Consider the following 22,228-nt stretch of genomic DNA (forward strand, 5'->3'; position numbering starts at 1 on the left):
CTCAGAGAGAGGTGTTAAAAAAGACTGAAGCCATGAGCTTTAGCCTTGTGTTTTGCGTATGTGTCTCACCCTACTCATACAGAATTGTTCAGAATAGGATGTTGGATTTTTCACAGGTTTGATCTAATAAATTTTAACTGACAAGGTAGTGTGGGGAAGAGAGGGCAAGAAAGTAATGGAATTGGGCAGAAATTAAGTACTGGTTTTGTGCTTTGTGGAAACTATAGACTGGGCTGTTTTTCAACAAGGTAGAGGTTTTTGTGTTAGCTGTTGCCAGTAGGTAACTGTTAGCTGTAGTTCCAAGGGGATGTGGCTTAGGTGAAAATTCTGCTCTTTGGAGTCTTTATTTTGACTTACACATGCTTTACTACATTTTCAGTCCTTTTCCTGGGAATGAGATTCATAGGGGTGCCATTATTTAAGTTGTACTCTGTTTTGGAGAAACAAATCAGGAAGGTAATAGTCAGGATTTCCCTCAGCTAGCAAGCAGGCAGGCTTTGCAGCACACCAACACTGGTGCACATCATTTAGCATGGCAAGAGGGGTTCTCTTCAGTCAGGATAATTGCATGGGCCTACTGCATACATACACTTTCTTCAGGTCACTTACTAAGTTTTAGTGATATGTGACATTCTTCAAAGTGAATTGGCCTGAGTGTACATGCACATCCATCAGTAAAAGTTGTCCGGTTTGTTCTTTGTTTAGTCTGAAGCCAACTTCCACACCAAAGAAATCAATCAGCTGAGACTGACACATTTTTACAGCTGCCAATATTCTACAGTGTAAAGGAATTCAGTCCTTTAAAATTCAGGTCCTGCTACTCTAGCATGTATTAAATGTTGAAATAATAGCAATAAAGACTCTCTTCTGGAGTTTACAAAGATGTGTTCTGTTGCATGGGTTACTCTCCCTGTTGACGTGTAGAGATATGGCACAGAATAAGGCATTGAGAAGGATCAATGGCCCCTGCAAAAAGGCACTTTTTGATGACAAATTTCTGGGGGCATCAGCTTTCAGAGCCTTGTTGTTGAAATGCACATGTCCCTGATAAACTACAGTTAAAGCTTTAGGATAGGTAGTTATTTGTAATTTTTTATTTACAATGGTTTACTTTCAAGTTACATCTCTGTAAAATAGCTCAGGGGGAATTTGTTTTGCTTTTGGGGATTTGGGTTGTGTTTTCTTCTCACATAACATCTTGTTGTCTTCAGCCAAAAGGTCCTTAAAACTTTTTTTTTTTGTTTTGGCTTCTCTTCTTCTTCAATCTAAATGTTTCCTATGTTTCATTACTCCTGATCATCAGTCTCTGCCACTTTATGAGGTCTTTAGGAGCTTCACATCCATGCAGCCACTTTGTGGCTTACTGAGAAGCCTGTGTCTGCTGGAAATACTGCACAATAGGTAACACTGAATGATTGCAGAAGAAGATTCTTCAGATATTGCACTTTTCATTAAAATGGGATTTAAGTCAGTTTGGGGCCAATAAAATTGTCAGTAAAGTTTGCAGGAAGTTTATATTCCAGCAGATGATCACTAGATGCGTCAATGAATTATGAGCTCTGTTGCAAGTGACATGCATGTTTTGCTGCATGAGAGAATTGTGTGAAATACATAAGGAAACATGCAGATACATACGGTATCTTCCCTTTTCTGTGTGCCTTTAAGGTCTGTGGTAAGCTGCAAAGGGGCCTGTTTCAAGAGAGAAAGAAGCTTCTTCTTCAGCAGCCAAGTTGGTTATTCTGCCAGAAAATGGAGCTTAGGAACCACTTTTTGTATTAATCTTTTAGGCTCTTCTGCAAAAGGCAGCGTCCATCTCCATGTTTTAGAAAGCCCTTTGAGTTATGACCCTACTTTCAAAAGAAATGGTAACTCAAAGGTTAGATTAAAAAATCTGGTTTACAGCATTGGGTCATCTGAAGGCAAAGACCTTGTTTTGACATTCAGTGTTTTGATTAGCATGTGGGATTTCCAAATTTTTCACTTATCATTCTTGTGTGCCTTTGAGGTTATCGTGAACCAGGTTTTGGAGGAATCTGACTCTTGCATTAACAGTTCAGAGCATCTGAATGCCTGAGCTGTCTGGGCTGTGGGTTGTGAAACCCAGCTTACAGGAGAGTTGGTGGCATCTCATTTGGTGGCAGTCTTAATTCTATCCCTGCCTGAATAGGGTAGCTCAGCTGACAGGTCTGGTATTTAATATTGATAAGACAAACTGCTAACAAACTGTGATAGTTGTTACCAACATAGGCACAGGCCTCCTTTCCAATTCAAAGTTTCCTGTGCCTGCTATACAGCCTGTATCCACCAATGAAATGTTACAGAAACCCTCTGCAGGACCTTTTGTATGTTGAGGCTCTGTAACACTCTACTTTGTCATCTCTCCAATTCTAGCGTGCCCTCTGGATTTGAAGGGGTAAAGGAACTGGACATCTGCAACAAGATAATGACAAAAATGCTGGAAAATTACAATACCTTTTTTGAATTAGAAGGCTTGAAGAAGGATGAAGAAAAGCCTGTATATGAAGAGCAAGGAAAAATAACTTTGGTAAAAGTGAGTATCTCTAATATTTCATTTTCTCCCTGCAAATCAATAATTCAGGCTTATTTCAGGCTTCAATTCAGAAATCTTTTAGATAAGTGGAAGGCAGACTCTTGTAACAATGTTCTGTGTTATTGATTGGTATGCAGTTTACACATTGATTCTGCTGACAGGCTAATTTTCATCACTGGTCTGGAAGTTCATTCTATTAAACATCTTATTCTTTGTTGGCTGCACACTTATTTATGCAGGAAATATATTCACTAAAATGTAAATGTTTTTAGATGAGGAGGCAGAATAATTCTAAGAAGTGTTCAGGGTTTCTGACGTGGTTATAATTTATGGTGTACTTCAGTGGTGATGGACTTTGGCGCTCTAGGACAGTGATCCTAGAGTACCAAACCTCTAGGACAGAGGTTTCTAGCCTTTGCCTTTGTGTGAAGTCTGCCTGTCTCAAACATGCACCTGAGTTTTAAAGTCAGGTGTTCTGACTCAGCCATATCTGGATGCACTTGAAGAGAAGCATTAAATAAGAGTCTTTGAAAAAAGTACATTGGAGCTCTTAAAGAAAGGTGTTGTAGTTAGAGTATCGCGCCTTTGGTGGGAAGAGGGCTTGTGTGTAACATCAAAGGATTCCAACATTTAAAAGCTGGCAAGTAAGGCAGCCAAAAGTGCATTGTTCTGACTTGTGCTGTCTCTACCACAGGAAACAACCTCAAGTCTGTGCAGGAAAATGGTCATGAGGATGGTTTGCAGGTGCCTCATTTCTCATTGTGTGTTAACTGTGCTGATAATTACTCTCTTAAAGGGTGTGAATTCTTGAGATTGGGAGGGTTGAAACTACGTGCCTATCCCACTGATAAAATCACTTTAGCCTTCACTGTCTGGAATAGAAGTTGTCAGAAAATAAGTTATAAAAGTACAGTGTCTTTGACCTTGACAGAACAGGAAGTTTGGTGTGAGCCCAGGTTCTGCCATTTAGATGAAATCAGCCGATACCATCTCTGCCTTTGTGATGTATCAGAGGAGGGTCTGCTGAATAGGTGTGAGTTGGGCACAGCTGCCTTTAGAAGGGTTGCTGGTTTTCTTAAGTGGTGAATCAGTGAGGAAGTATTTTGCTGTATTTAGTTGTCTTTTAGCTGTTACTAGCACTCAGCTGAAATGCTTCTGTGGAAGGAGACAGAATTGCTGATAGCCTTCCAGTATCACAGTAACTCCTGGGTAGTGGAAGTGATCTGCCTGGCCAGTGACAGTGATGTTTAGCCACTGATGGTCACTTCAGCAACAGAACCAGGGAAAGAACATATTAAAAAAAAAAAAAAAAAAAAAAAGGGTCCAGAAGAAAAGCTTCAGATGTATTTCTTTCTCCTTCAAGCCTCAGCCAGTTCCAAAAGTCAAGATAGTCTTTCAATTCTAAGGACTAAGAAGTAATTGGAATTGCACCAAGGTGGAGATCTGGGAAATTTCCCACAGCTTTTGAGAGATACAAGCTATCAATTACGTGGTGACAACTAGAATTACTCCAACAAAATACACTAAGAGATATAATTACTCAAGTGAGATGGAAGTGGTGCCCATTGCATTGCCTCGGGAGACAGATTGCCTGAGAGAGCCATGCCTAAATACAGGGGATCACATTGTGTTTGCATCTTTGGACCTTGTTGGTATTTTCCAAATTCTTCTGGCAGCCAGCTGCAAAAAATTGACCTTGTTTGTTGTCCATCTAATTTGGGTGGGAAGTTTCTAGTTTAATCAAGGCACATACTCAAACACAAGAAGTACAATCATCTAACTTCATATAGCAAAGGTACTAAGAAGGTTTTTTTGAAATTTGTCAGGTGGCTCTGTGAAGGGATGTTTCATATTATTCTCAAAGGTTACGTTTTTTGTATCCTAACAAATATCCCCTATCTTAGTCAATTTGTATAATAAACTAGAGATGGTATACTTGAAGAGAAAACCTAATGATGATGAGATTCAGTAGAGAAAAGTGATTGCCAAATTGCTAATGCACGAACCATTACATGCAGTAGAAGCTGGTCTGTGTTATACAAGAACAAATGCCTCGGAGAATTATTTGTCATGACCTGTGTCACAGTGTCTGGAAAACAGCAAGCTATTTGTAGGCAAAGTTACTGCTTCTGGAAAAGTCATTGGTATATCTACAGGTAGGTAGATAGAAATTTTCCAAATAATCCTGTTGTAAGCAGTGAAGAATGTAGGATGCTCCGGACAGTGCTCTCCAAAACTGAGGCCCTGTTGCTTTTAAGGATGTTGCATTCAAGCCTGAACCATGGTGGGATGTGGGGGAGTGAATGGCAAGAAAAGTGAAGAAACTGTGGGTTTGCCCTTTACCAAACTCATCTGCATTTATTTAAGTGGCCTTTTTAGCTTCTGTTTTGGGAACAGCAGTAGGGTGAGGAGAGTTTTAGATGACCTCACTCACTTCCTTGTTGGGTATTCCATCATCCTTTCCCTCACATCCCTCGCTGTATTGCCAGCACTTCACCCTGAGTCACTTCACTGCTACTTTCCCATGATTGCCTTCACTCTCACTCCTTCCTCACTTTTCCACGTTTACATTTTTCTCTGAATTCCTTGTCCCACTATTCTTGCTGTCAAATGAAAACAAGAGTATGTGGATCATTAGATGAAGTCATGGAAGCATCAAGCTTCTCTTGGAGCAGTATACTGGAAAGGAAAAACAGCTCCAGTGGAGCAAGTTGCATCTTGTTTACTGTGTTGGTCATGTCTAGGGGAAATCCACAATGCTGCAGGCTTCCAGGAGGAGCAAGAGTGTTTGAATCAGGCACAGACTGTGGCAGATTAAAGAAAATATGTTTCAAGGAGGCAGAAAAAAATTAATTAGTGTTAGAGATGGGAAATAGAGACATGGTTTTGTAGGGCTCTTGATAGTTGAACTACCATTCTTGTTGTGTGTGTGCACTGAGGAGGCACAGGAACACCTTAATCCCAGTTTATTTCTTCTTTCTAAGGTTCTTCAGTCATGGGGAAAGACAAGTTGTGCCAGGTAAAAGGGATTTCTTAGCTTGCTTTCTCAGTGGATCACAATTCAGAAAATAAGGCAGCTGGAAATCTCTGCAAGCTGCATTCCAGTCCCTGTTTTTTTCCCAGGGCTGTAAAGCCTCCCCTTGCTCATTGCTCAATATTATAATTAGTTCTAATTATAATATTGTATTGTAATTAGAAATTATGGAAAGTGTTTCTTTGGAAACATCTACACTTTTTTTAAAAGTAAAATTTTAGCAAAAAAGAAAATTTGTCTTAGAATAGTTTCTATTTCAATGGGAAATCGAACTGTCACGTTCATGACACCTTGCCTGGGAGGATTTTGCTCCACCTAATAGAATGATACCAGATGATTATCCAGTTTGGTGGCCAGCAGGTGGAAGTATAACATGTGCTTTCTTCAGAAATAGATCTATATTTGGAAATGCCTTATAATAAAAGAATTTTGAGATTTCATTGATTGTTTTTTAGTATTTTGAAATAAACTGGAGTTTGTTGTAGTTTACAGGGGTCATTTGCAGCCAGCTGTTACTGCAATCCTTAATCCAAGCTTTACTTCAGTTTCCTAAGTCAGTAGGAGTCTCAGTCTGTTGATCAGTAGGCTCTGCTAGTTGGAGAGAAATAGGTGAAGTAGGTTGAACATTCTGATTAGGTGCTTGCTCTGTGGTCATATTGTCAGTATCATAAATACCTGGTTTTTATTTGGCAGTGTTGTGTGTAAACCGTTAATTTTCTGACAGTACATCTGCACTACTGTGCATTTTCACATTATAAATGTCAGGGGTTCCTAAGAAAATAATGCTTATATTTTGCTTTGGAACAGAATTCCTAGTGTGAATCCATATGATCCTGATAGATTTTTGTGTTACTGAACTGAGTGATAACTCATGTAATGAAGAGTTAGTCAGTCTTGAGTTACAGTACTGCCAATTTTGTAATCTTCTGGAAGAAACAGGTTTACAAAACCTATGGTAATAACAGGAATTATAATTTTGAACGGTAAATAATAATGAATAAAATACAAAAAAGGTCTTGACCTGCTGTTTGAACTGTAGTTGTATATATTCCTATGTTGTAGCACTAGCCCAGTGGTGTATTGCTCCAACTGGAATGAATTGTGACCTTGGAATAACAGTCATTAGGCTTCTCCTAATGATCAAAGATGGGCAGTGAAGATTTTTCTTTAGTTCAAGTGGCAAGGGATATTTGGGCAGGAGAGCTACGATGAGACTTGCTTTTGAGAGATTTCTAGAATTATTCCTTCAGCTGGCTTGAGGTGAAACATGTCACCTTTAATAGCATGGTTTATAGCTCAGTATTGTCTTCAAATAAAACATATACTCTATTACCTAGTCATACAGGGCTACAAGATCTTTTTTTTCTATTGTATTTTCACCTTTTCCCTCCAATGCCTTCGTGACAGAGCACTTCTGGTTTCAAGAACCAGTCTGCTCAGAGCACATAAATATTTGCACTGGCACAGAACACTGACATTATGAAGATGTAATGCTATTCCTGGTTTGATCACATGTTTGGGACAGGAATGCAAAAGGCTTTTCCCATTCCTCCCCTGCTGGGTGGTAGAATATATACCCTGTTCACCTGGTGAAGAAGAAAAAGCAAGTACATTTTGAAAATTAAGATAACACTAATATTAATGTAATATAACATTAAAATCAAATTAAAAGTCGATCCTACAAAGTCAAGTAAATACATGTACAGTTTTATCATTTTGAGTATATTGTAGGTGCATTTGGGTGACCTCTGAACAGGCAGGTTTCAATTTCTGAGGAGCTGTAGAAATTGGTCCCTGTTCATTTTTGCAAAAACAAATAGTTTCCAAAGAACTCTTATTTTAGGTGCGATTACCTCCCTGCATTTTTATCCTGTTTGTTTCCAGTCTTCTAGCCAGAGCTGCCACTTAAGTGGGGAGGATGAGTTGACAGAGTAGTTTTTTGCACTTTAAATGGAAGCACAAATGCATGCACAGCATCGTGCAAGACTGCTCTGAGATTTGTGACATGCAGGCAGTCCCCTGCTGCAGGTGTGGCTGCACCTCTGGGTGCTTGGTGTGTGCAAAGTGTGCAGTGCCTGTCCCAGCCAGGCAAAACCCCAAAGTGCATATTTGTTTTATCAAGGAGAGTGCTCCAGCTAACTTAGCTTAAAGTGGAATGCTTGCTCCTTCCCATTGAACATTCTGAGCAGATCATTCATAATGAGGTAAGATTTGAGCCTTTTGTCCCTGAGGAGAGGTAGGAAAGGTAAGGTTTCACAAAGTTCTCCATCTTGGCTTGGCTGGTCCCTCTGCAGCTAAGTTTAAAGCTTCATCTTCACTGAAACCCACAATGTTTCAGCTGATTTCTCCTCATGAGCAAAGCTGGATGTTCACTTACAGATGTTTCTTTCCCTTCCTCAGCTATAGCATGAGGTTTTAATCCCTTGAAAAGATCTGGGAGAAACTTCTGAGAAGCTACCAACTCCATGACTCATGGGCTCCCTCCAAATAAGTCCCTTTCCTTGTCACCTCAGGGTTACACACTCAGCAGACACAGGAGCAGCCCCTCATTTACGTCAGGAAAAAAGGCATCCGTTTCTAATCCGTGATACACTGCCCTGGCTAAGCCTGCAGGGTCGAGATAGTTTCCTTTATTCTTCTTTCATGTCTGGGACCATTTTAGCATCGTGTTAATGGTCAGCTTTCAGTACTGGCTTAATTCTTTCCCATCAGGAGACAGCAGGAACGGATCATTGGAAATCCTTTCCGAAGATCTGAGCAAACATTTCCATTTTCTGCAACGTCCCCTTATTTGGGCAGGTCATGCCAGTTTGCTCCTGCATGGACTAAGGAGCCCCCAAGAGTAGGAGTGGGTTCACGTGGGACATGTGGAGATGGTGGAAAGTGCATGAGGAGAAGGAGCACCTGTGGAAGTCAGTCTCCATTTTCTTGTTTAGTGTTTCTTCAGCTAGAATTCACTTAGCAGTTGTCCACCAGTGAGCAGATGGGCTTGTTTATAGTAAGGGTGTGTAGTGATTCAGCCAGAATGACATTTTAAGATGTGAGCTGATGGGAAATGAGCAATATGAGATTTGTAGGGGAAAGTTTATAAGCCTCCAAACCCTTCACCTATAGGAAATTCAGTCTGGAGTGAGGAGGATGGTTATGTTTAGGCTGTGATTCAGAAAGGCAAGTAAAAAAACCCTGAACAATTCCTTGTGTAATTCTGAGATGGCTTTCCAGTGCTTCTAGCTCTGCTGGCTTTGTGAACCCTGTGTATGTGAGAAATGAGAATGTTTCTGCTCTTGAAATTCACTGAAGCATTTACAGGATTATAAATCTGTCACTTGTGGTGTTACTAAATGCAGTCCTGAATATTTACACAAATATACTAATGCTAAACCTTGTTAATTATTATTATGCTGATACTTCTTTCGCTAGAATTTCACCAGCCATGTTTTAATTTTAAAACATTATGAGAAGAAATTTGCCAAGATTCAGGGCATATAAAGGAAAGACAGGCGCATAACAAATGTCTCTTTCCCTCCTGCTGTCCATACTGCTAGTATACTGTAAATTGTTTGAATATAGCTGACAAATTTTGTAGCTGAGGTGCTTAGGAATTTTGCTTTTGCTTTCTCACAGTTTTTTTCTTGAAACAAATACTCATTGGTACTATCATTGTCCCATGATAATTCCACATAGCTAAAATGTAAAGAAAATAAGATCCATATGTGTATGCGTGTCCTGGTCTGTACTTGCACTTGTTTTATTTGAAATGTTTTTCATTCATTGTCTGTTATTAATTTTGGTTTATTTGTTGATTTTGTTGTTGTTTGTTTATTTGTTTGTTTTGTTATGGGGATTTTTGGTGGTTTGTTTATTTGGAGGGGTATGATGTGATTTAGCAGTTGGAAGCAGTCCATCTCAGGCAGTACATCATCATCTTTCAAAAGGGAGGCATCAGTCAGCACCAAGAAGCAGGGTACAGTAAAATAAGCATGTGAGTTTCTCCAGTAGCCAGCTGTTGCTGAGCATCATTGCTGTACACATGGGGGAAAAAGGAGATTAACAAGTAGGTGAAAATTTTTCAGCTAAGACAGATGTCTCTGTTCCTCAGTGTTTAGATTCCTCAGTGTTTATTCTGTCTCTCCTTAATTAGTCACTCAGCTAATCAGGTTGCACAAAATGATCAGCATTATCCCCTCTGTATAAACCAGCAGGCAGTGTTGTCTTTGTGACAAGGACACATTGCAGGCAGTCAGAACTGACACAAAGTAAAGAAGTTTAAGAGCTTTTTCTGTCTGTGGCATTTAATTCTTGCCGCCTCTAACATTACCTTCATCTGGACAACTCTGAAGGTGGGAGCTTCAGAAGGGGTCAGTACTAAATTAATTCCTTTGCCCAAATGAAGAGCAATGAAATGCTCATTGACTTCAGTATAAATTCTATGAGTTTTTTCAAACCCCTCCTGTGAGTACTGTAAAGATCACAGTTTTTCCAGAATGTGATTGGTGCACCCTGCTCTGCCTTTTAGTGCCCCAAAGCTTGTTGTCATAAACTGGGCTCAGGGCCGTCTGAGAGCAGCAGGAGCATGCAATGCATGGCACCAGATGCTCCTAAAGTCTGGATATGAACACTCTTGAAAATCTGATGTATCCAGCAGATCCCAGCAGCATTTGACCTTAATTGCCAGCAGTGAACATCTCAGTTTCAGTGTTAAAAAAGGATCTGTTCTTTGTGCACTGAGAACCTTACAGGAGTAGCTAGAACAATATAGAGGCACTAAGACTCCCTAGTTTACTGAAGATCAGGTATTTCTTTTGAAAGTAGTGTTCCATGAATTCCATGTGTGAAAAATTTCTTTCCTTGTGAGTATTTTGATTTTTAGATCTGAAAATACAATTTAGCTTTTTCAAGACTGAGTTTAAGCAACTGTAATGTGAGATGCAGATCTGGAGAGCCTGGATTTTTCCCATATCTAGGTCACAGCTCTCTTTTAGATCATCCTTTTTCCATTTATGAGTAATATTACAGTAAATATATAAATCAGATTCCAGTTTTCAAAACTGAGAAGTGGAATAAAATGTTCCCCTGAACTGATCTGAGCTCTGTTGTTACTGAACACATCTGCACACATACACACAGAGTTAGGTAAACCTAGCAAGAGAGAAGTCTCCTTGTGCCACTTTGTAAATTGTTAATTTGGGGTTTTCTTAATCTTAAATTCTGCTACAGGCTTCCTATGGGGTGTGGTCATTGACACCTTAATCCCCTGCCAGTTTATATGTGACGGTGTGCTGGTTTAGGCTGGGGTAGAGTTAATTTTCTTCATAGTAGCCTGTGTGGGGCTGTACTTTGGATTTGTGCTGGAAACAGTGTTGATAACACAGGGATGTTTTAGTTGCAGATTGTGGGGATATTTTCCCTCAGTGAAGTCTTTGTAACCTTTTACAAATTCTGGAATTATGTTTGATCCTGGCACTAGGAGTTTAACTTCTTGCATCATTCAGTCCTTCTGCGTGGCTGGAGACACATTTTACTCTTTCTCCTGGAAAATACCATGATATTCCACAGATGGAGTTGATAACATTGAGGTGCATCATGGGATTGTTACTATGTTTGTCATTTCCTTTCGCATATTGCAGTCCTCTCTAAAAATAATGGATTTCCACATCTCTCTCTTGCTTACGTATCACAGCTCATGACCTTTGTGCGTGTTTTATGGCAATGAGTGCAGTCGGTTAAGGTTGTATTGATGTGACACAGAGTAGCTTTTAGCTGTTTATTAAGGGCTACGGTCTCAGGTAAAAGGTCACATATATAAATAGTCTTGGGAGAACAAAAGGAAATGAAAGTTGAACTGAAAAGGGTAATAGTTTTATATTGGAAAGCAGTGATACGTTTCTTTTGCAAACACTGAGATTCTCCTTTTTATCACTTCTATCTGAAACAGCTTTGCTGAACTGTGGTTATTAAAGTATAGAGTAAATGATGGCAAGGAAGAACAGCAGACAGGAAGAAACTGACCCGGTATTTATATGCTAATAGCAACCAAGGCAAAAAACTCATTTATAAATACTAGATGTTTCAATGTTTGTTACCGGTTTTGTTTAGTATGATTTACTGACATTGTTCCCCCTTCTAACAATGATGTTCTCATCACTTTCTGGGTACAAAATGAAAGGCATACCTAATACATTGTGGGGGGATTTTTTTTTCTGTTACTGTTCACGTTAAATAATTTTCTGTATTTTTCCTGAAGGTATCTGTGGCACTGAATGACAACTCTGTGAACTGATAACTGAATAAAAATCAGTTATTCCATCCAGTTGACATTCGTGAAAATACCTGTGACCATGTGAATTAGAAGATGCCTTTGAAGATCTCCGTACCATTGGCCACACGATTTTAGTCTTAGAAATACAGATTGTTTGATACCTTGCATGTCTTTTGGAGCCTTAATCAGCCATGAGCTATTTTGCATGGTCACAGAGGGGTAGACCATGCAAAGAATGAAATGAAGACCATTTTGTCTTCATTTTGTAAGAAGAGCAGTGCTGTAACTACTTTGGCACCCTTGACAGCACTGCTGCATGTCCCGCCTGCCCTGCTGTGCCCCAGGGAACTTAGTGCAGGGGGTGGTGCATTTGCCCCTCCAACATGAAATGAAGGGAGAGCCAGGAACCCTTAAATACACTGTTCCTTTTGCACTGCTCCATGCACAGCACTGTTGTGGCCTTGGGAGCATTCACAGGTGTGGCCCTGCTGTCACCTACCTGAGGCAAAGGCTGCCCTGCCGTGTTACGTGGAGGGGAGCAGGATATTCCCTCCTCTGTGCTGTACAGCTGCTGACCCAGTAAAGAGTCAGCTGTTGCAGGCTGTCCTCATGCAATCAGCTAATGCATCATTCCTGCAGTCATTTACAGCATGGAATTCACTGAATAATCCTCTTAATATCTGCTCGTCATACATTAGAGTGGCTGTGCTGGCTCGCACTGGGGATCCATCTGACTCAGTGTGCTGCCTCCAACACTGGCCAAAAGCAGATGACAAGGGAGGAGAAGGGCAGCGAGGTGTTTCCTTCATTTTTTCTACCAGTTCATGACTATACTCAGTTTTCCTGCTCTTTATAGGGGTTTTATATTTAGTGATGTGCAGAGTAATTGTCTTGTGTCTCTCTTGCACATGTGTAAGCTTTTTGCTTCCAACATATCATCTGTAAAAGTGTGCCACAAATTGCTTCCTCTCATGTGAAGAACTGACTCCTTTTGTTTGTTATAAATGTGGCTTTCACTAGTGTCATTTGAAGGTCACCTGATTGTTTTGGGGTTTATTTTTGCTTTAAACTGACATAGTGAACAGTCCAACAGAACATCTCCACCACCCATGACCCTTACAAGCTACCATGGTGTTTGGGGATTTTCTTCTGGTGGAAAATTACCACTGGTATTTGCAACCCTAATCACTGTGCTGACAACAATTAATTTTTCTGTCAAAGCTCTTGCACAGAGTCAGTGAGCAATCCCATATAATAGCTTTTCTCTTTTGGGGCACAAGGCCAAACACTTTGATGAAGTAAATTGGATGACGTTTTGGTGAAGTCAGAATGGCACATTCTTTATTGCAGAAGGGACTCTGGCTCCTTGTTTCTGTTAAAAAAAAAAAAAAAACCTAGTTTTTGCTTTAATTAAGAAAAAGTTTCACATTTATAAAAGTTCAAGTTTATTTTAATTAAAGTGATCTTCTATGTATTAACAGCTAAAAAATAGATCTGGTGCTTTCTAGAAGCATTTAAAACTCGAACTGAGAAACCCACAGGCCACTTTGCTCTGATTATGCAGTGTGTGAGACCAGAAACAGATTAATTACTGAATCAAGCTGGAAAGAGAGGATGAGCACAGCATTAATAATGAGATTGTTCCAAAGATAACTGGGAATATTATGTTATCAACAAATAAATTTATTGTTGTCATTAAAATACAGCACAATGTATAATCATTGTTTTTAGTAGCTATTTTTTTCCTAAATCCTTCCTTAAGCAGTCATAATCAGTTGCATTTAAAGTCTTATGTTAGTGTGGTAGCATGCTACAAATACAAAAGACTTTAACTTAACTGCACAGGTCAGTATCTCGGTGACTAGAGTTGGCTGAGGCTGAAACATAACAAATTTTATGCCTATTCAACATTTTGTTGAAAAGGATAAAAGCAAGGATAGTATTCTGTTCTGTTTTGAACTTTGCATCCAAGACAGGTAACAGTGTAAGATGCAAGTATGCTGTATGAATCCTTCTTACTTAATAATGGCAATGGATAAGGGAACCAGTAGAGTTTATTGTTACAGTGTAAGGTTAAGAGGAGCTGCAGGTCTCTAAATTTGCCACATTTGCAGATGTAGAAAATGACTGAAAGCTTTGCTTTATGCTGGTAGACTTCTGACTGCACAATTTGCCAATAAATATTGCCTGTCATTGTTAACAAATTCAATGTTCTCTGGCTTTCTCTGGGATCTTGTCAGTTCTTGCATGAAAATAATTACAGAAACTTAGTTCAAAACCTGCATGTGACAGTGTCCTGTAGAGATGCTGATTATTTACTTTAGCCCAAGTACTCTTGATAGAAAATGTCTCTTACTAACTGTGGTGAGACGTGATGCCAGCGTGAGCAGGTACTCTACTTGGAGCAGGTTTTGGAGGGTGTGAGATGGAGAGGTGATTGCTGGCAGCTGTTGACAGTAAGCAGGGCTTGGGTGTAACTTTCCAGGTGTAAACTGTTAACACTGATTGTTGAGTATGAACAGTTGAACAAAACAAAGTTTGTTTTGTATCCAGCCTGCTGCACTGGAGATTTTTTCTTTACATGAGAATGGAAAGTATGCAATTGCTAATAAGCCATACCTCTTAAAGCATTCTCTGGAGATTTGTAATGTTCTAGAAAAGTGATGCTCAGGTAGTACTTCTCCATGCTAGTCATTTTGTGGCTCCAAGTTCATTTATCCCAGTGTACAGGAGCCATGACATGGGATTTTAGGGAAATCAGGCTTTAAAGCACAACAGATTTCATCCCACTGTTTTATGAATTTCACAAGCAATGCTGAATATTAATAAATAGAAACCTCAAAGAATTATCAAGTTTCAGTAATTCAAAGATGCACTGAAATGCAAAAAGGTATTATGTAATTTTTTTTTTTTAATGTGGGTACAAAGGTTGGTGTAATTGCTTACTTCCTTAACAAAAATGCAGACAGTCAAGTGCTCTTTAAGTCCTTGCAAGGGTGACCTGACTAAATGCTGTTGGTTTTACTACTCTGTGTGGAATGCAAGTGTCTGACTTTAAATACTTGCATTTGAAAATTGCAATTTATGTTTATTAAATCCCAGTACTAAAGAGTGTTCTGAGAGCAAGAGTCGGATTTCTGAACATGTACAGTTATTTAATCTATGCTAGTAGAGTTAGGTATCAGTTTAACTGTGGTCAAAAATATCTTAATTGATTTGACTTTTTGATCTCATGAGTTCCCAGGATGTTTAGAGAAACAAAATATATTCCAAAATATGCTTAGTTACTGAAGTACAGCATGTTGGAAATGAGCATGTTCTTTCTACTTTCTGGATTTTAAAGGGTAAAATCAAACATACTGCCAATTCTTGACAAGCTAATATACAAGAACAAAACACTTGACAGCAGTGGGTTCTCAGCTTAAACTATGTTTGAGATTCTGGTTTTGTTTGTTTGTAAGTTTTCCAAGTAGCCTAGGAACTTGGGCAGCCTGAAAATGTGACTAAGAGGCCTGCCTGATATTCCTAGTAAGTTTTGTCTTTCAGTTTACATCTTTCATGTTAATGGTGGTGAGTTCTTCCCTTTGTCCTAATTAATATAAAGATGTCCTGTACAGTAGAAAAAACAGCCAGTTTGTAGGAGTGGTATAATCTTACAGTACTGTTTGCCTTGTAAAAACCAGCATGAAATGAAGGACAGCAGGGAAGGGGCAAGTGTTGGAATTTGCAAGTGTTGGAATAAACTGTAAATAAGATCTTTTCTTAGAGAACCAGAAAAATATCTTTGTGTGCATTCTGCCCAGTGCAATTAAGACCTCTTGCCAGAGCCTGCATTTAGCAGACTTCTGGAGGTTAATATTTAATAGGTTATTAGCTAGTGCTGTTTGCTGTGTTCCCAGTATATGGATCTCCTGCTCCCTTGGAAGTGTTATTTTGTGCAAATTAAATGCATTTCTGTACTGAAACACATGAATCTACATGTGCTGTTACAGAATCCATGATGGAGCAGGTAATAGGGTGCTATCAGAGGTGTTTCTGCTTTTAGTTCATGCACTTCTGTTCTCATTTTTCATCTCTATTCAACATAATAAAAGCAATTATTGTACTGCATGATTCCTGAAATCTCTGACTATTGCATAGCCACTTAGTAGTATTCAGTCAGTGGCAAGCCTGGTCCTACTTTAACTGCAGGAATGTTGATTTCTAACTTCTGCCATCAGGTGACAGAAGACTCTGATCTAACACACACGATTCACTTGAGTCATTTGTCTGCGATGACTTGTACTTAAACTGGAGGTGTAGTTGTAATGAAGATACAATGCCATAAAAATGGGAAATAGAAAACACCTATGAGGTCACCTTGAAGGTTAGAGTACAGAATGTATTTTTAACTCCTTTTCTAGTTCAGAGGTGAATGATCCAAGAACAGGATCGTTCCTGTCCTTTTGTTGCTGGATTGTTACGTGACCTAGTGGAATTTCTAGTGGAGTCTCAGCTTATCTGTATTACCCAGTGTTGATTCAGAGAGTCATAAAAATGAGCTTGGGCATGTTTAGTGCCAGTTTATTGGTATGAGAGTGCTGCTCCACCTCAAAATTCCTAAGGCCTGAACCTGCTTTTATTGCAGAGTTTGTAAACAGCATTCCTTATTGCTGAGAAGGAGAAGGGATTGAAGAGTGGAAGCTGAAGTCAGCATTTACAGTTGTCTTTTCAGTTGTTCAGGTTCCCTGGTTAATGAGCTGGCCATAGGGTAATGCAACGTGGGAGAAATACACGTTGGTAAAACTAATCTGTTTTCCTTGAAGAATCTGCCTGCACTTTATGGGATATAGCACAGTTCAGAGCAGTGCCAACAGTGTCTTCTAGGCAGCCAGTTCTTTCATTACTGTGTAATTCATTGTCATGCTGTGAACAAGAGAAGCACCATACATGGAGAAAGACAAGTTTCTTAACAGCTTGTTTTAAACTTCCCAACCTACTTACATGGACTTCAGTAGAAGAGCTCTGAATTTTGGCACGGCTTCACCTTTTTCTAATGAAGAAATCCTTTGGCAAACACACACTTGTTTACACCTCAAACAGTTAGCCAGCAGGATGAAGGAATGTAGTGGGCACTGTACTGCCTTACCTTTGTTCTCTGGCTTTTGATGGGCTCATTAACATTTGCCCTTTAACAGCACTGCAGAGAGTTACAGAGCATTTGCTTTAGGATTCCTTCACTGGAGGTGACATTTATTTTAGGAATATACTGAAATACCAAATAATGTGCCCATTTAACTACAGTAATGTACCATAATTTTGCTCATTCTCACTATTGTTCTGAATGGGCAGGTGAATACAGACGTGAGCAGAAAGTCTACCCTGTGGGAAGCTGAGAGCAGGAACTGTCTCCATAGTCAGCCTTCTTAGTTCATTCCTGCATTTCTCCTGTGATTGTGATCATCTGGCCATATTTGTGCTTCATACTCTCAATGCATCATCTGTTCAAGCTAAGAGAGCCCAAAGTGGACAAAAGGCAGAAGTTACTCCAAGAGGAGCAGTGTCCCAGCAGTGTAGTCAGAACTCTAGGATTTGGATGCAAATAACTTCCAGTATCCTTGTGGGATACATTCAGGATTGTGACCAAGGCTGGATTTTTGCATTTCCCAAGAGGCAGTAAGGTTTGTTGGTGCACAGAGTTGATAAGACAGTGGGCTGTCGTATCTCTCCAGCGTGAAGTCATGCATGCTTGTTTTGCTTTTAAGCGTTTTTTTTCCTATTTAATCCACCAGGGAGTCCTCAATTTACCTTTTGCTAAGATTCCTACGACCCCTGATCTGCAAAATCCACATCAATCATGCTCTTTCCTCTCCACCTGGATCAAGCTCTCTTCAGTTCAGAACATTGCCTGCACTAGGTTTCCTTTGGCAAACAGATGCCAGGCAGCAGTTGGCCATCGCTGGGAGCTGGTTGTATCTTCTGGCTCGAGGCCCGTACCTCTTGCTGCTTTTTGGCCTACATTCCATGCAGACTGCACGCTTGCAGCGTTTTGACAGAGCTGCACAGGGCTGGAGGGTGAAGGGATTCCCTTAGGCAAATGTGCCTGACCTCCTGCAGAAAAAGAGCCTTAAGGTGTTGCCGGTTCACTTCAATAACCTCCTATTGTGTGTGTGCCATGGAGAGTCACAGGCTAAGATAATCTTACTTCTAGGATGATTTCTTAATTTTGAGTGTTTTTAGGACAGGATAGCTTTTGGTTTAGGTTACATCTTTCTGGAGTGTACAGTTTTAATATTTAGCCTTCAGGGAAAATTTGGAGGTTGTTCACTGAATCTACTTTGTTGAATAAGAGACACGATTTTGACCTTGAGAGTTTACTGAAACAAAATTACTGGATTCACAGCGAGTGACAAGTAAATTACCTCTGGAGCCAGAAATGCCCTATCTGCATAGCTCTGCTTGAGTATCATAGGCTTTCTGAGAGTGTTTGCTAGCTCCTTACCTCTGGAATTGAGCAGTGTTAGCAAAGTGTGTGTTTACTTCCAAGCATTTGAGCAGTTCTGCTGTCCACTGTGGCTTTGGTCAAGTATGGAGGCTGTGGTGTTGTTTCCTGAGCTGTGTCAGGCTTGGTGCTGTGACCACTGCCCTGGGGAGCCTGTTCCAGTGCCCAACCACCCTGGATGTCCCCCAGGACACAGATGGCCCTCCTGGCTGCCAGGGCACTGCTGACCCAAGTTCAACCCTCAGGTCCCTTTCCATGGCACTGCCTTCCAGCCTCTCATTCCCCCATCTGTCCGTAGATCCAGGGTTGCCCCATCCCAGGTGCAGAATCCAGCACTTTGCCTTATTGAGGTTCACATGGTTGGCCATTGCCCAGTCCTCTGATTCATCGAGCTCTCTCTGCAGAGAGTCAGTAGCTCCTCCCAATTTAGGGTCCTCTGCAAACTTACTTAGTATCCCTTAAAGTCCTGCATTTAAAGTAATTCATAAAGATGTTGAAGAGCACAGAGCCTAAGATTGGGCCCTGTGGGACCCCACTAGTGACAGGTCACCAGTCTGATGTCACCCCAGTCACTGTAACAGTTTGTGCCCAACCCATGAGCCGGTTGCTCACTCATCCCATGATGTGTTTATCCAGCTGTGTGCTGGGCATTTTATCCAGGATACTGTGAGAGACAGTATTGAAAGCTTTACTGAAATCCAGAGGATTCGCTTGATCAACTAGATGGGTTACCTCATCACAAAAGGAAATTAAGCTGGACAAGCAGGACTGGGATGTGGCTTAAAGGAAGATGATACTCATCTCTTTGATTCCAAAGAGTCTTGCTCTCATTAAGACATCTGAATTTGCATAAAACATCAGAATTGCATTGAACTTTAAAGCTTTGTACACTTTAGGGTTGCATCAAATGTATAACTTTGATATCTGAGAAGAGCAGAGTGCAGAGGAGGTGTTTTAGTCATCCAACTCCTAAAAATACAAGTAGAGTAAGAGAAAGCCAAATTTGGCAGTGGCAGCTGCACGTATTGTAAAGATGACCACATTTATCGTGACTTTATGTTTTCAGTATGGTAGCTCATCAAGGGAGGATTTCAGGCCTGGTTTTGAGTGTGGAAGAGAGTTGGTAACTAAATTATTTTTCAAGTATGTGTTGACTCTGCTAAACCTGGAACAATTGCAGAGCTATTGATCTTTGTCTCCCCGTGTCAGTAATTTGAGATGATGAGGCATCTTTAATTTGAGAAAAACTTCATAACTGTAATATTCCTATGGGGTTTCAAAATCAGTGTCTTAGGTGTAGGTGAAGTGATGAATCAAGGTGGATTTTAGTGACGTTTTTAAGTTTCACTACTTTCTGAATAGAATCTATGTTTTGGGGAAGCATTTGGGCACAAGCCCATTGTAAGACAGCAGCCCTACTAAAGACAGCTTTACTGAGGGACACCAGTTGTCACCAGTCTTGACTGGGACATTGAGCCCTTGACCACTTCTTTCTGGATGCAGCCAATCCTCATCCACCAAGCAGCGCATCCATCAAATCTATGTTTCTGCAATTTGGAGAGAGGGATGTGGTGGGGGCTCTGTCAAAAGCCTTGCAAGGTCCAGCAGATAACATCTGCAGTTCTTCCCTTGCCTTCAGCTCTACTGTTATGGGAAAAAAATGGCAGAACAATTCAGGTTGGTTTGGATTATGTTGTTCTACAGCCTCTCTGACTTCTTTGTCCCTACTGGTCTAGTCCACATAGCATTCAAACCATGACTTTGGCACTTCCTCACACACAGAAATTCTGTGCTATGGCCATTAATGTAATCACAGCCTCAGTAGGAGCACAGAAGTAGAAAGTGAGAGAATAATGTAAGAAGTGTGAGATGAGTGTAACTGAAGAATCTCACTGCAGATTTATCCCTGACTTTGAAAGCTGTTTGGGCCTGAAATACGTCTAGTACTCACAGCTGCAGATTTATCCTGTCCAGATTCATCCCAAAGTCCTTTACTGCAATAAAATGGTGGTGGAGCTGGTGTTGTGTGAGAACTGGCTGCAGTATGAAATTTTGGAGACCAACACAAGTACAGCATAAATACTTGGTCTGTTCACTGAATGACTTGGAGGGATTTGCTGTCTCAGCAGGAATTCCCACCTGATTCTCTGGGGAAATTCAGGATGACCTAAACCCTCTGGCAAAATCTGTCTCCAAACAAGGCCTGGTGTAATTGTCATTGTCAGTACCATTAACTTTGGCAGAGAGCTGTAAGCTGTGTGTATGAATGGAGTGACTGGAATATATTTGTTCAAGAGGTTTCAATGGGCAAATACCAAGTGTGGGTGACTTTGGCAGGTGGCTCATTCCCTGGTCATTTGACAGGGCAGAACTGGTTGAGTCCGGTTGATTAGCTGTCAGGAGTGAATTACAGCTGGCTAATGTTCTCCCTTTCTCAGTCCTTCATGAAGCAGAGGTAATGCTGATGAGTGGATAGATTGACATTAAAGCTTTGTGCTGATGGCTAGCCAAATTGAGATGAGAGTGAAGAAGAAACCAGCATTCCAAACTTCCATGCATTGCTCAACCATGCCTATGGTTTTCCAAAGAAATGTACCTTTTTCTATTCCATGGGATAATTGTATTGATGTAGACAACTTCTAAGTGGAAAAAGCACTAGGGTGACAAAGTATGAAGCCTTTCAAACAGTCACAGGGACCTCTATGCTTTGGTGGACAACTGTAAGAATTCCATTTGTGTATTATGCAAATTTTTGAGGGAGGTTTCTCTTGTCTGGAAGAGTACTATGATCATAAAACTTGAAAGAAAAAATGTGTTGTGTATGTTTTAAATACCTGGTGGGTTTTTTGAGGATTACCTTATCCTAATAATATCTTTATTGTCCTTTCAGTGATGACATTTAAGTATAAACTCACAGCTAGTTTCTTCCACAAGATCTGCATTTAGACTTCATAATTACTTAACTCAAATGGGTATGAATTGTCCAATTATTTGGACATGTTCATGCATAGCTTGAGATACTGGAAATTTTTTGTTTTCCTACTTGAGAACATGAGTGAGGTGCTCAGAAAAGCAGGATGACCTTTGTTAAGGATCTGTTTTCAAACCATGTTGATTGATATGCACAGAGCTCTCCAGACTCATCTGGAGCAGCTCCTCAGGAACAGAGAAAGATTACTCACCATACCACATCAGATCTTTAGAATATGTCAGATTTATCTTTGATCTTTGCACCCAGGAGCTTCCGACACCTCACAGGGAGATGAAACATCCCTGTGATGCAGTCAGTCAGTTATGGGGAATTTTGTTGTTGGTATTGTGTGGGATGATGTCACTTGGCTGGTCAGCTTGTGCCTCCAGGTGAAAGGTTTTCTTGCACTTTCTTCAACACCCATCATGATGCATGTTTATACTAGTCATAAAACTGACTAGTTTCTATTACAACTGCAAACACATTTCCTTGCATCTGAACTTTGAGACGACAAAGCTGGACAGCCAAATGCAGGATGTACGGTGTAATATTTCCTTGTAGGTTTCTGTTCTTTGGTTCTGTGCTTTTGTTTTTATTACCCTTTCTTGTCCCTTTCGTTGTTGGTAGCATCTGAGGCTATTTTGCTTGTATTTGGCTGAGAATGAAGGTGTACTTTAAATTACAGACTAGCAGACTTCAGCAGAGTTCATGCTTTCAGTGGCCACAGACTGTAGCTGTGCTGGAACAGCCCACAAGTTACCTGCTTCAGGCTGTCTGATCTTTGTCAAATGCAATTTGAGGTTAAGCTTCACCAGAGAAAAAACTTTCAGGAAACAAAAATCAAATTATTTTTTCTTCAGCCAAAACCTACTCACTAGGCTTGTCCTTGGATTTATTGGTGTCATCTTCCAAAGTGAAGCCTTGTATGTATT

At 40.3% G+C, this 22,228-nt stretch overlaps 1 protein-coding gene across 4 annotated transcripts in view; it reads left to right on the forward strand.

Annotated features, from left to right (window-relative positions):
• The window catches only part of FAM13A (family with sequence similarity 13 member A), a 117,687-nt gene that overhangs the window by 21,979 nt on the left and 73,480 nt on the right, over window positions 1-22,228 (forward strand). For all 4 annotated transcript variants that reach the window (XM_084204843.1, XM_084204845.1, XM_084204844.1 and 1 more), the window contains exon 5: window positions 2,392-2,551. In XM_084204843.1, the coding sequence (XP_084060969.1) occupies window positions 2,392-2,551 (160 nt within the window). The remainder of the gene's footprint in view (window positions 1-2,391; window positions 2,552-22,228) is intronic.

This window comes from Fringilla coelebs (assembly GCF_963513975.1).
Source record: "Fringilla coelebs genome assembly, chromosome: 4".
NCBI lineage: Eukaryota > Metazoa > Chordata > Aves > Passeriformes > Fringillidae > Fringilla > Fringilla coelebs.